Here is a 10,664-nt window from a genome sequence, read left to right as displayed (position 1 = left end):
TTATTAAAAAATTAATCCTGCCGCGATAAAACCTGCAAATATAACCCAATTATCGATACGTTTTAAACAAACGGACAGATAGAAGAGCGGAACAATGTCCAGTTATTTAAATATGAATTGATTTGGGACTCAATCATCTAAATAGAAACAATGAAAACAGCAACAATAGATAACTTATTGACGTATGTTTTGATTTAATTGACCCCTTCGCATGGCGTTTTACAATAGAGGTCCTACATTAAATATACCTAGGTCCCTACATTTAATATATTTCCCTACATCGAATACTATAAATAATTTCGTTGACGGATAATTTAATGAACGCAATACAGAAATTAGATACACATGATAATACATATTATATGAATTATTCCTCATATTATCCATGCTGAGGAATTCGAACTATTAATAATATATTGAATTATTGACAGTAGTTAACTATAATTTCTATTCTAATAAGAGTATGTAGTATTTACACGACCACTCCCACGCAATAATTAATATAATAATTTAATGGGGTCTGTAATCTGTTAAAACAGCCCTTTATTTATAGTCGAGTCCAAATAATACCCAACTAAAGCAACAGATAATACAATTTACTAGCTAAAACCAACCAAAAGAAAACATTAGGCTAATCTGCTTAACCGTAAATAAAATCGATAAGCCCCATCTGTTTAAATGAGAAATGTATATGTCCTAATCTGGGACACGATATTTCACTTAAGATCCTTTAGACCACCTAACCATATATTAACTATTCCTTTTTATTGTATACGGATTTACCTGTGAAGAGATGGATATCCTACCTTTTTATGTGAAAACTTTTATTAAAAAACCCTCTAGACTTAGTCGTTTGGGAAGTGCCTTGATTTATCGCCGAGTCACCTATAGACTGGGGTAGAAGCCTTTAAAAATAATGAAAAGATAAAAAAAATCGCAGTCGGATGAAACCCATTAGAAAAGGAGGGGAATATGATGAAAATAAAAGGAAAAATAAATTACGGTCAATCCGAGTTCGGGAAGTGGGAGGGGGGAGCTTTTAAGAGAAGAAAATGGTTTCTCTCGATTTCCGACAAAACTACAAGTCCTACAGAAAAAAGTTCAATGGCAAAGTTGTAGGTAATTAAAAGTTCTACACCTTTTGTATTCACAATTTTTTCACATAACCTCAAAATTTAGGTGAAAAATTCAAAAAACCAAGTTTTTGGTCTTTTATTTTTATCTACTTCAAAATTTATTGTTTTTCTACGAAATTTGGTGGAAACTTACTTTATTATGTCCCAAATACACTGTAATTTATTTGATTGAAAATATTTATTTTTTCGCCTTATTTTGAATGAATACCAAAAAAACAACCGATTTTTCAATCGAAAAGTCACCCGTCAAAATATCAGCTTTTTTCAAAAACTGGGGGTGCCTTTTATTCATTGAAATCTCTACTTTCATATGGTGTAAAAAAAATAAACAACACTATAGTAAATGTTCTCAGGAAATGCATACAAACAGTGTGATAATGAGCTTTTACTAAATCAGGCACACTTCTCGAACTCTGTATCTTCTCTTGTATCGGCTTTTCGCTAATATTTCAAAAGAAAAATAATTATCTGTTCTAAGTTTAATATTTTACAGCATATTCAAAAGCAAAATGATGTCGATAAAAACATTTCAGGTAGTTCGAGAAGTGTGCCTGATTTAGTAAAAGCTAATTTTCACACTGTTTGTATGCATTTCCTGAGAACATTTACTATGGTGGTGTTTATTTTTTTACACCATATGAAAGTAGAGATTTCAATGAATAAAAGGCACCCCAAGTTTTTGAAAAAAGCTGATATTTGGACGGGTGACTTTTCGATTGAAAATTAGGTTGTTTTTTTGGTATTAATTCAAAATAAGGCGAAAAAATAAATATTTTCAATCAAATAAATTACAGTGTATTTGGGACATAATAAAGTAAGTTTTCACCAAATTTCGTAGAAAAACAATAAATTTTGAAGAAGATAAAAATAAATAACCAAAAACTTGGTTTTTTGAATTTTTCACCTAAATTTTGAGGTTATGTGAAAAAATTGTGAATACAAAAGTTGTAGATCCTTTTATTACCTACAACTTTGCCATTGAACTTTTTTCCGTAGGACTTGTAGTTTTGTCGGAAATCGAGAGAGACCATTTTTTTCTCTTAAAAGCTCCCCCCTCCCACTTCCCGAACTCGGATTGACCGTAATTTATTTTTCCTTACACTTTTATCATATTCCCCTCCTTTTCTAATGGGTTTCATCCGACTGCGATTTTTTTTTGTTTCAAAAATTATCTACTCTAGTCTACTATGCCTTATTTCTCTATTTTTATTATAGATGGGAACAGAATAAAAAGAGATCAAACTATTGTATGTATTATTAGGTTAGGAAGATTATTATGATAGTTAGTATATTTAGGGACATTACAGATTACTTCCATTATTAATATTTTAATTGTGGTTAAGGTAAAATTTTTTCAGTCTCCCACAAAGTCCTCCATATTAAAAAAAACTTCTCAAATATTTCGCTAGATGGCGTTAACATTATAGATTGACATTTTTGACAGCAATGACATCCATTACGGCAATATGGTCGACGCAAGGGTCGACGTATAATGAACTGGCGAAATTGACGGAGGGGTGATTTGGCAATACACCACTCTTTTAAAAATGCACTTTATTCCGTTATAATAAAGTTACAAGTAGAGTGGCGAATGGACAATTTTTCGTTGTAGTGGAAAGTTTGAGGTTATTAGTTTCTTATGATGAGTTTTTAATGTTGTTGTGGTGCTTGTTGTTTAGGTGTTAGATGATTCTTACTCGATCACCTAAATCATTGAGCCGATATTGATGAAATTTAATAGACAGATAATTTATAGCCTATAATTCCTGGCCGTTGTTATGCTCTGTTTGATGTGAATGTCTCCCATCCTCATAAACTTAAAACTCACAAAACTTGATATTATAAACGTTCATTAAAACAACAACCAAGTACTTACATAAAATAGCCTACAAGACGGTTAAATTCTAAGGAAGAACCCATAACAATTATATTTTAATGTATTTGCCAACAAACAAGTAACTTCACGCACGCTGCGATCTCATTGTATTGTTATTACTTATAATAAATATTCACTCCAGTTTGAGATTATCGATAATTGGACCCTTGTAAAGTATTATTTATCTCGTTCCGTACAATTATCTTAAACGATATGATTTATGAAAGTACCTAAATATTTTATTTCTCACATAATAATATAATGAAGAGTGATCTGTTGTGTGAAATGAAATGAAATGAAATAAATTTATTTGTCCATTTTATGATTTACAATTAACGTGTGGTCAAGAAGTTATCGAATTCTCATATAAAATAATTAAATAAATAGAACTTAGGATTTTTCTAAACTCCGTGGTTAAGTCATATTATAATCACTTTCACTTTTAATTTGTTCTATGGCAAAAGATTACATCTTCGTATGCAGATCGAGATCTCTTTTTTTATCAATATTCTAAATCGAAACCACAACTATTATACCAAAAGCCATTAAACATAGTAGGTAAACATGTATTCAATACTACAGACGACGTAGGCAAGTCATCCTAACACTGCTAACACGGACAATTTAATAAACTCATTGAAAACTTAAGTAGTCCATTAACGGGCAATACAATTAACTTTATGAATAAATCACGGTAAAGTTCCGGTCCACAATTCGGCTCTAATGGGCCAGATCCATGATTTACTCCACCGATACGTGTGGCCGGAATTATCGATCTGTTGTTTATAAGATTCCATTATTGCACTACCTTTAGTATTGTGTAGGCTGAAGCGTGGGAGGTGGAAGATGAAATAATTTATTTATTGTCACACAAACAAAAAAATGTTTTACATTAAAAATATTTAATACATAAGTAAAGAGTCAATTCATAAATGAAATATAAATCCAAGTATACATTGAATTAGTTGTTAACGTTGTCAAAAAAGGGAGTTAATTATTTTCGTAAAACCATAAAACCGATTTGATCCTTTCCTTTCCGATGCAAAGACCAAAACCCACTTCAATTTAACGAGATTATTATGTTCCACTTAGACTGAATAGAGCTTATTACTTTTATGTACCTACCTAGGCAACACGATCTAAACCACATAATGAACTAGTTACATTGTAATACTAACACCATTTTATAGAATACCTAATTCTCTAATGGTTCATACCACAACAACAATACAAAATAATTGAGTTTTCAAATACGCAATTGGCATAGGTATTATTAAATTGTATAAATGGTTCATTATTATTATATATCTTGTTGTTGAAATGAAACCCAAGATAGTTTTCATTTATCGTGTTGTGTAATTAAAATAGTACTAACTATAAACTGAAACATATCGTTCAGCTTATTTCGGAAATACACGAGTGTAAAGTTCAATTTTAAACGCTTTCATAATAGTCTCACATTCATATTTTACTGCTTTTATAAATATTTAAAATACGTTGAAGTAATGTTTGTAAAATATATTATAATTACAATTTGTAAAAAAACGTGATAATCGTTGTGACATGGTTATTGTATCTGAAAATATATTATTACTAGCGGTCCGCCCCGGCTTCGCCCGTGGTATATATGAAAAATAGATGTTGGCCGATTCTCAGACTTACCCGATATGCACAGAAAATTTCATGAGAATCGGTCCACCCGTTTCGGAGGAGTATGCAGACTAACATTGTGACACGAGAATTTTATATATAAGATTTAATGAAATGATTACCTTTGAAACTATTATTTGTTTAAAAAAAAGAGGTTTTTTTGTACTACTTATAATTATAATTTATCAAATAGCACTTACAATCGCAAGCCACATAAATATAGCGTTCGACAGCTCGTCGTGCGTCAGTCTCAACTTCGTTCCATACATTACAGCTCGTTAGAACGAATAGCCGGAGCTTCGTTAGCCACTATATCTTAGCCAGCATTAGTGCTTCTTGCTAATTTATGACGCACTTGTACTCTACAGTCGCACTTCTTTTAAGATTGGTGATTTAAAGTTAAACGAATTTTAAAGTTACTTTCTGGATATAAATTGCTAGCTCTACAGTAATTGCATTCATAAATTGCTTTTTTAGTGCATTTATATAGTGCAGTAAACCTGTTGGGTTATTATAAGAACCAGGTTTTCTGAAAATCAAACGTGTTGTATGTATAGAGTTATATGGCTACAGCTTTTTCTATTGAAAATGCTAAGAAAGATTTCTAGCACTGGTAACTAAACGTTAAACTTTTTTTCTTTTTAAGCAAAATTAAGGTAAATAATGGTTGTTAAGTCTTATTCAGATATGCAAAATATCTGAATAAGAACAAAATTTGTTTTTAACATTTTTTCCAAACACTTGTTTTAATTCGAAAAGCAATACTTATTCCAAACGCGTTTCTCAAATAATAATCCAGTACAACTAGACAACAGTAACAATGATTGCCTCAAGAAAACCAACAAGACATTACAAGAATTGCCTTTTGAAAACCTAATCTAGTCCGAACAAGACAATCTTATAAACTATGCTAGTTTTCAACGCAAACAGGACGTCTCCGCCGTGTCACGATATTGAGACAAAGGCCCAGAGAGTCTTGTCTCAAAACCTATTGAGTAGATAGCTCTGATTGGTATTGAGAGTTTCATAATACTGTCTTTGAATTGCCTCTATTGTGGTCTGTTTGTTACTCAGTTATACATTTGTACTGAGGACGTCTTTGGGAGTACAACACGGTCTGTGGATTGCGTAAAGTACTTACTAATATGATATAGATTTAATCCAATAAATGTAACGCAAGAAAGGTATTAATGCATGTAGATTTTACTATGTGCAATATTATTGCACGTTATCAAATTATAATCCTGATTTATTTTGTGTAAAAACGAACGGCAAAATTTACGACATATTCCTTGGCCATTTATTTGTACGCCGTTTCATGGATAATTTTTTACAAATTACAAGAAGAATTTATTAACTAGGACTATAATTATCTTCATTTAACTATAACTATAATTACTACACTATAATTGCAAAAAGAGATTCACAATGACGATGCACAATCAAAACATACAATCTCCATGTGTGAAAGAGCACATTTCTCAGAGATTCCGTGAGCTGTCCGCGTCAATCCCGATATTTTTCACACCTGAATCAAATTCCCTATCGCGAAATACTGATGGGACCGTGTAAGGGAAATTGATCCTTTATTTTACCGTTTAACACATTCTTTCATGTTGGAAATCTATCGAACGCACACATAAGACAGACAAAAATGTGCAAAAAGGTTTCTTTTAAGTGATCAAAGATTGTTTTTGTTTGTTACTATAAAAAATAGTTTTTTATTATGTATTAGCAGAAAAACATGGCTTCGCCCTGATCTATATGTACACCAGATAAGTAATAGTGCTAGCTTAGATAGATAAATCTATTTCTCAAGATCTTTTAACGTATCTTTAGCAACATATATAAAAAGTAGTAGTATATTTTAACTGCTTTGCTACTAAAGTATATCGACGGTTTGTAAGCGTCTGCAAAGGAAGCTATAAATGGATGCGGTTTATTGCCTGAAACGCAATCGATCACATGCGACTACAATCTTATCTAAGTTTGTGCAACTGTTACGGTAATTCAGAAACGATATAAATACACAGCAAATCGTTGAGGTCGTCTCACAGCTATAGAATAGAATAGAATAGAATAGAAACACATTTATTCCCAAAAAATGATTGTATGCACGTATACATTCCCTATGTATTTTAGTGGATATTTCTAAGTTTATAGACTTCTAAATATGTATTTTATAGAAGAAATGTGAATACAGTCTGGGCCCTATATAAATATAGCTCATAACAGTCTGATTAACAACTGACAATAATGTAAAAATCCGCCAGCCGCGGACAAAGCCGCGTTATTTGATTCAGACTCAGGTCTCCAATGTATTGTTACACCTGGAACCTGAATCGAATCTTTTATTACTCTATTCAAAATGAGATTGTATCAAACTGAACAATAAAGTACCAATAATGGGAATGCGATCACAAAGCAGTAATCAATTTGTTGAAGCGGACCCAAGATAAGCGAGCACTTTACACAATACAACGTGATAATAAGATTGCACTTTAATTATATTTTCCAGTTTATTTGAATCCTGTTTCACTTAAATAATGAAACTTTACACGAGGTTAACAAACTCCAAAAATAATTTTTGAGAAATTGTAGCAACCGTCAGGCTTACTTCATGACCAGACCAATTAACCAGGGTATTAACCATCCTCACTCCGTCAGAGCTCAGCTCGAATGTCGTTATTGAAGTAAGGAAACAACAGATTATTCATAAGGTACTGAAGGTGAGTGACATTGCCTAGCCGCAGTCATCAACATTTTTTTTTTCAGAATCTTCATCATCCTACATTAACAATTCTGAAAGGTTTAGTCAATGAATAAAATTCAAATCCATCAATCAATCCTATAAGTATGTTTCAAAGGCTTAGTTATACAAATTTATAATTTTTCCCATACATGAAAGTCTTCTTATTAAACCTTTTGCAATTTTTGACATAGTTTTTTGTTTAAATTCATTGGCAAGTGAAAGAATAACATTTAGGATGGTATTCGTAGGGAAGCGTTAAAGGGATCAAAGCTGAGCGTTACAGGGCAAGGTCAGGGGTTATCTATCCGCTTATTTTAGCCACAATGTACGCTTCACTATAATGTATGTGTTTACTTATTTAATTTATTCATTAATTGTAGGCTTCTATGCTATTTCTATACATTACCATTCTTTAAAAACAGTTTTCAGTTAAAGCCAAAAATTATAAACAACTCTGAGAAATTAAAAAAAATACACGAGGCGGGATTGGAACGACCAATGTTTTGTTTTTTATTCTTTAAAAATTTCTCATTTATAAAGCATTAATTGAATGCTTTAAAACAAAATACGATAAAAAGACAACCTTGTTTTGATACTATTTGAAAAGGTAATTCGATCTTCTATAATCCCGAAAGAAAGGCAGACTAATAACGTTATTGTAACAGCCTATATCTCAGATTATACAGCTCTTTATTATTATTATACTTCGTAACAAGTTGCAATCTGTTTGTACGGGCCTGTCAAAGGCTCGGTAATGGTTATAATTTTGTTTACAAATTGTTTCATCAAAGAAAATGTAAACATTAAGTCGCTGTCACAACTGACTTCTCTGGTTACGAAATAACGTGTGTTCAGTCGAGGGGCTGGTTGATGAATTGACGATTTATCTTATTTACCTTAATGTGGGAAAAGTTTTCACCCTTTTATCATTTTAACAAAATGTGTGAGCCTTTAAGGGAAGTGTAAGTTAGTACTAGACAAATTTCACATAGGTAAAAAAAATAATAATAATCAGAAAAGAGAGAACATCAGAAAGCACTGTAGACTGTTTTTTTTTTTTTTTTTTTTTTAAAAAGGCACCCGTCATCACAGGGTGTTCGCGCCACCTCTGGAATATTGTCCAGAGACATTATTTTCATTTTTTATTACATAATTTTCAGCCACATAATAAATTAAAAATAAAATTATTACTAAATTAAAAATATTACAAATACAAAGTATTAAAATACTGGGTAAATAAAATAAATGCTATAAAATTGAAACTATCCTAATACTAATATCACAGAATCACATCACACGCCATTGTTTCGCTTATTGACTACTTCTACAATATATTTACAATATTTAAAGAAAGTATCCCTACACTTGTCCCCCAGGGCGGAAGGCAGATTCTCACCCGTCATCGCCATGCCCAATTTTTGCTCAATAGCATATCTATTGCTTGCAAAAATCGGGCACTCGAGTAACAGGTGAGGAACCGTCTCCTCTACTCCGGGCTGACATAGACACGACGGATTCTCCTTCAGCTTGAATCTGTTCAAGTAGAAGGCGAATCCGCCGTGACCAGTCAGTACTTGTGTGGTGTGGTGTGTGATGTCTATTTTCCCGACTACCTTGTATGCAGCAGCAGCGCTTGGGAAAAAGAGCTTCGTGACTCCGGCCGTTCCTCCTACATCGTATCTCCTATCCCATTCGCTGATCGTATCCTGTCTCAAAATACGCTTGACGAATGAAACAGGACACAGATCGTAATCCGGTTTCTTCCTCAACCCCAGAGCGGCCTCCTTGGCTAACTCGTCTGCCCTTTCGTTCCCCCTAAGCCCTGCGTGCGCCTTAATCCAAAACAGGGAGACCTCCCGCCTCTGCAATGCAGCATTTCGGAGGGCCGCCCGTGTTTGCACAGCCAGGGGATGACGGGAACTCAGGGTAACCGCCTGGAGCGCCGATCTGGAGTCGCTAAAGACACCGACCTTTGCCGCTCCGCTCTTGCAGGCTATGTCTACTGCTCTTTTGAGCGCTAGGAGCTCAGCCTGATAGACGGTACAATACGGTGGCAACGCAAGCTTAACGGCCTTTGTCTCGGCCTCACCTTTCCATACGGAAAGGGCGGCTCCGACGCGACCCTCAATCTTGCTGCCGTCCGTATAGACCCTGTGGACGTGGCTGTCAACCACGTCGGCATAGGTGTCCTCATCTACCAAGCCGAACCCCAGCTCTACCTGCTCTGCCGGATGTGGGTCCTCAATCGCGGGTGCCATTCGTTCCACCTCCCTGTCCCTCAACACCGCCGGGTGCGACACACCCCTCCCGATCTCATAAAGCCTCGAAGCTTCGAGTATCCTGAGATCAAGAGGGAGAATCCCAGCCAGCAGCATCGCAGAGTTCAGGGAGACAGTCCGATATGCTCTGCAGATCTTCTGGGCAAAACCCCGTTGAACGGTGTTAAGCCTCTTTTGGACCCCCATCTTTTCCGCTGTGGGTGCCCACGCTGCTGATGCATACAAGATAGTCGGTTCTATAACGGCGATATATATGGTCTTAACTACTTGGGGGTTAAGCCCCCAACTTACTCTGGCTGCTCTCGCTAACAACTTGTAGCGGGCGATTGCCTTCTTGCAAACGCTCCCGACATGGTCGTTGAACGTCAGGCCGCCGTCAATAATAAGGCCCAGTATCTTAATATTATCGTAATACTGGATGTCCACACTACCCATTGTAAGTCGTGGCTTGTCATATTTTAGTTTTCGTGTCGAGAGCAGGGCACATGTCTTATGTGGCGCGAATTTCAGCTTATTTTTGACACCCCATTCGTCAATTATTCCTAATATGCGGTTTGCCTTGACCTCTATTTCTAAACCCGTATCTCCATCAAACACTAACACTATGTCATCGGCAAACGCCTGACAGAACACTTTCATCTCCTCTAACATCCACAGCAGGGGATCCAACAAGAGGTCCCACAGGAGCGGTCCACCTATGGACCCCTGTACGCACCCCTTATTGGTTTCCCTACTCACTTCCACACCTGCATACCTTACATTCACTCCCCTTTCACTCAGGTAGCTGCTAATCACCCGCCTCAAGTTCACCGGACACCCAACTTCGGCCAACCGCACCTTTATGGCTGGCCACCAGGCGCTGTCGAAAGCTCCCTCTATGTCCAGCGAAACCACAACAGAAATCTTCTTCTCCTCCCTCTTATTTCTGATATGGTTCACTAGTCTATAGAGGGCGTCCTCGGTGCTCCTCT

At 35.2% G+C, this 10,664-nt stretch overlaps 1 protein-coding gene across 1 annotated transcript; it reads right to left on the bottom strand.

Annotated features, from left to right (window-relative positions):
* Positions 1-8,706: 8,706 nt before the first annotated feature.
* On the bottom strand, positions 8,707-10,281 carry LOC149910799 (uncharacterized). Its single transcript, XM_090108873.1, has one exon. It carries the CDS (start codon positions 10,126-10,128, stop codon positions 8,707-8,709), a length of 1,422 nt encoding a protein of 473 aa, XP_089964999.1. The 5' UTR covers positions 10,129-10,281.
* Positions 10,282-10,664: the final 383 nt, after the last annotated feature.

Source organism: Colias eurytheme, chromosome 2, assembly GCF_061535395.1.
Source record: "Colias eurytheme isolate Ceu_HAF_F1 chromosome 2, ilColEury1 Martin Lab GWU primary, whole genome shotgun sequence".
Taxonomy (NCBI): Eukaryota; Metazoa; Arthropoda; class Insecta; order Lepidoptera; family Pieridae; genus Colias; species Colias eurytheme.
This window is presented reverse-complemented; position numbering and strand designations above follow the sequence as displayed.

Coding starts and splice junctions, on each gene's coding strand:
- LOC149910799 (XM_090108873.1), bottom strand. CDS start 10,128: ATGGGTAGTGTGGACATCCAGTATTACGATAATATTAAGATACTGGGC.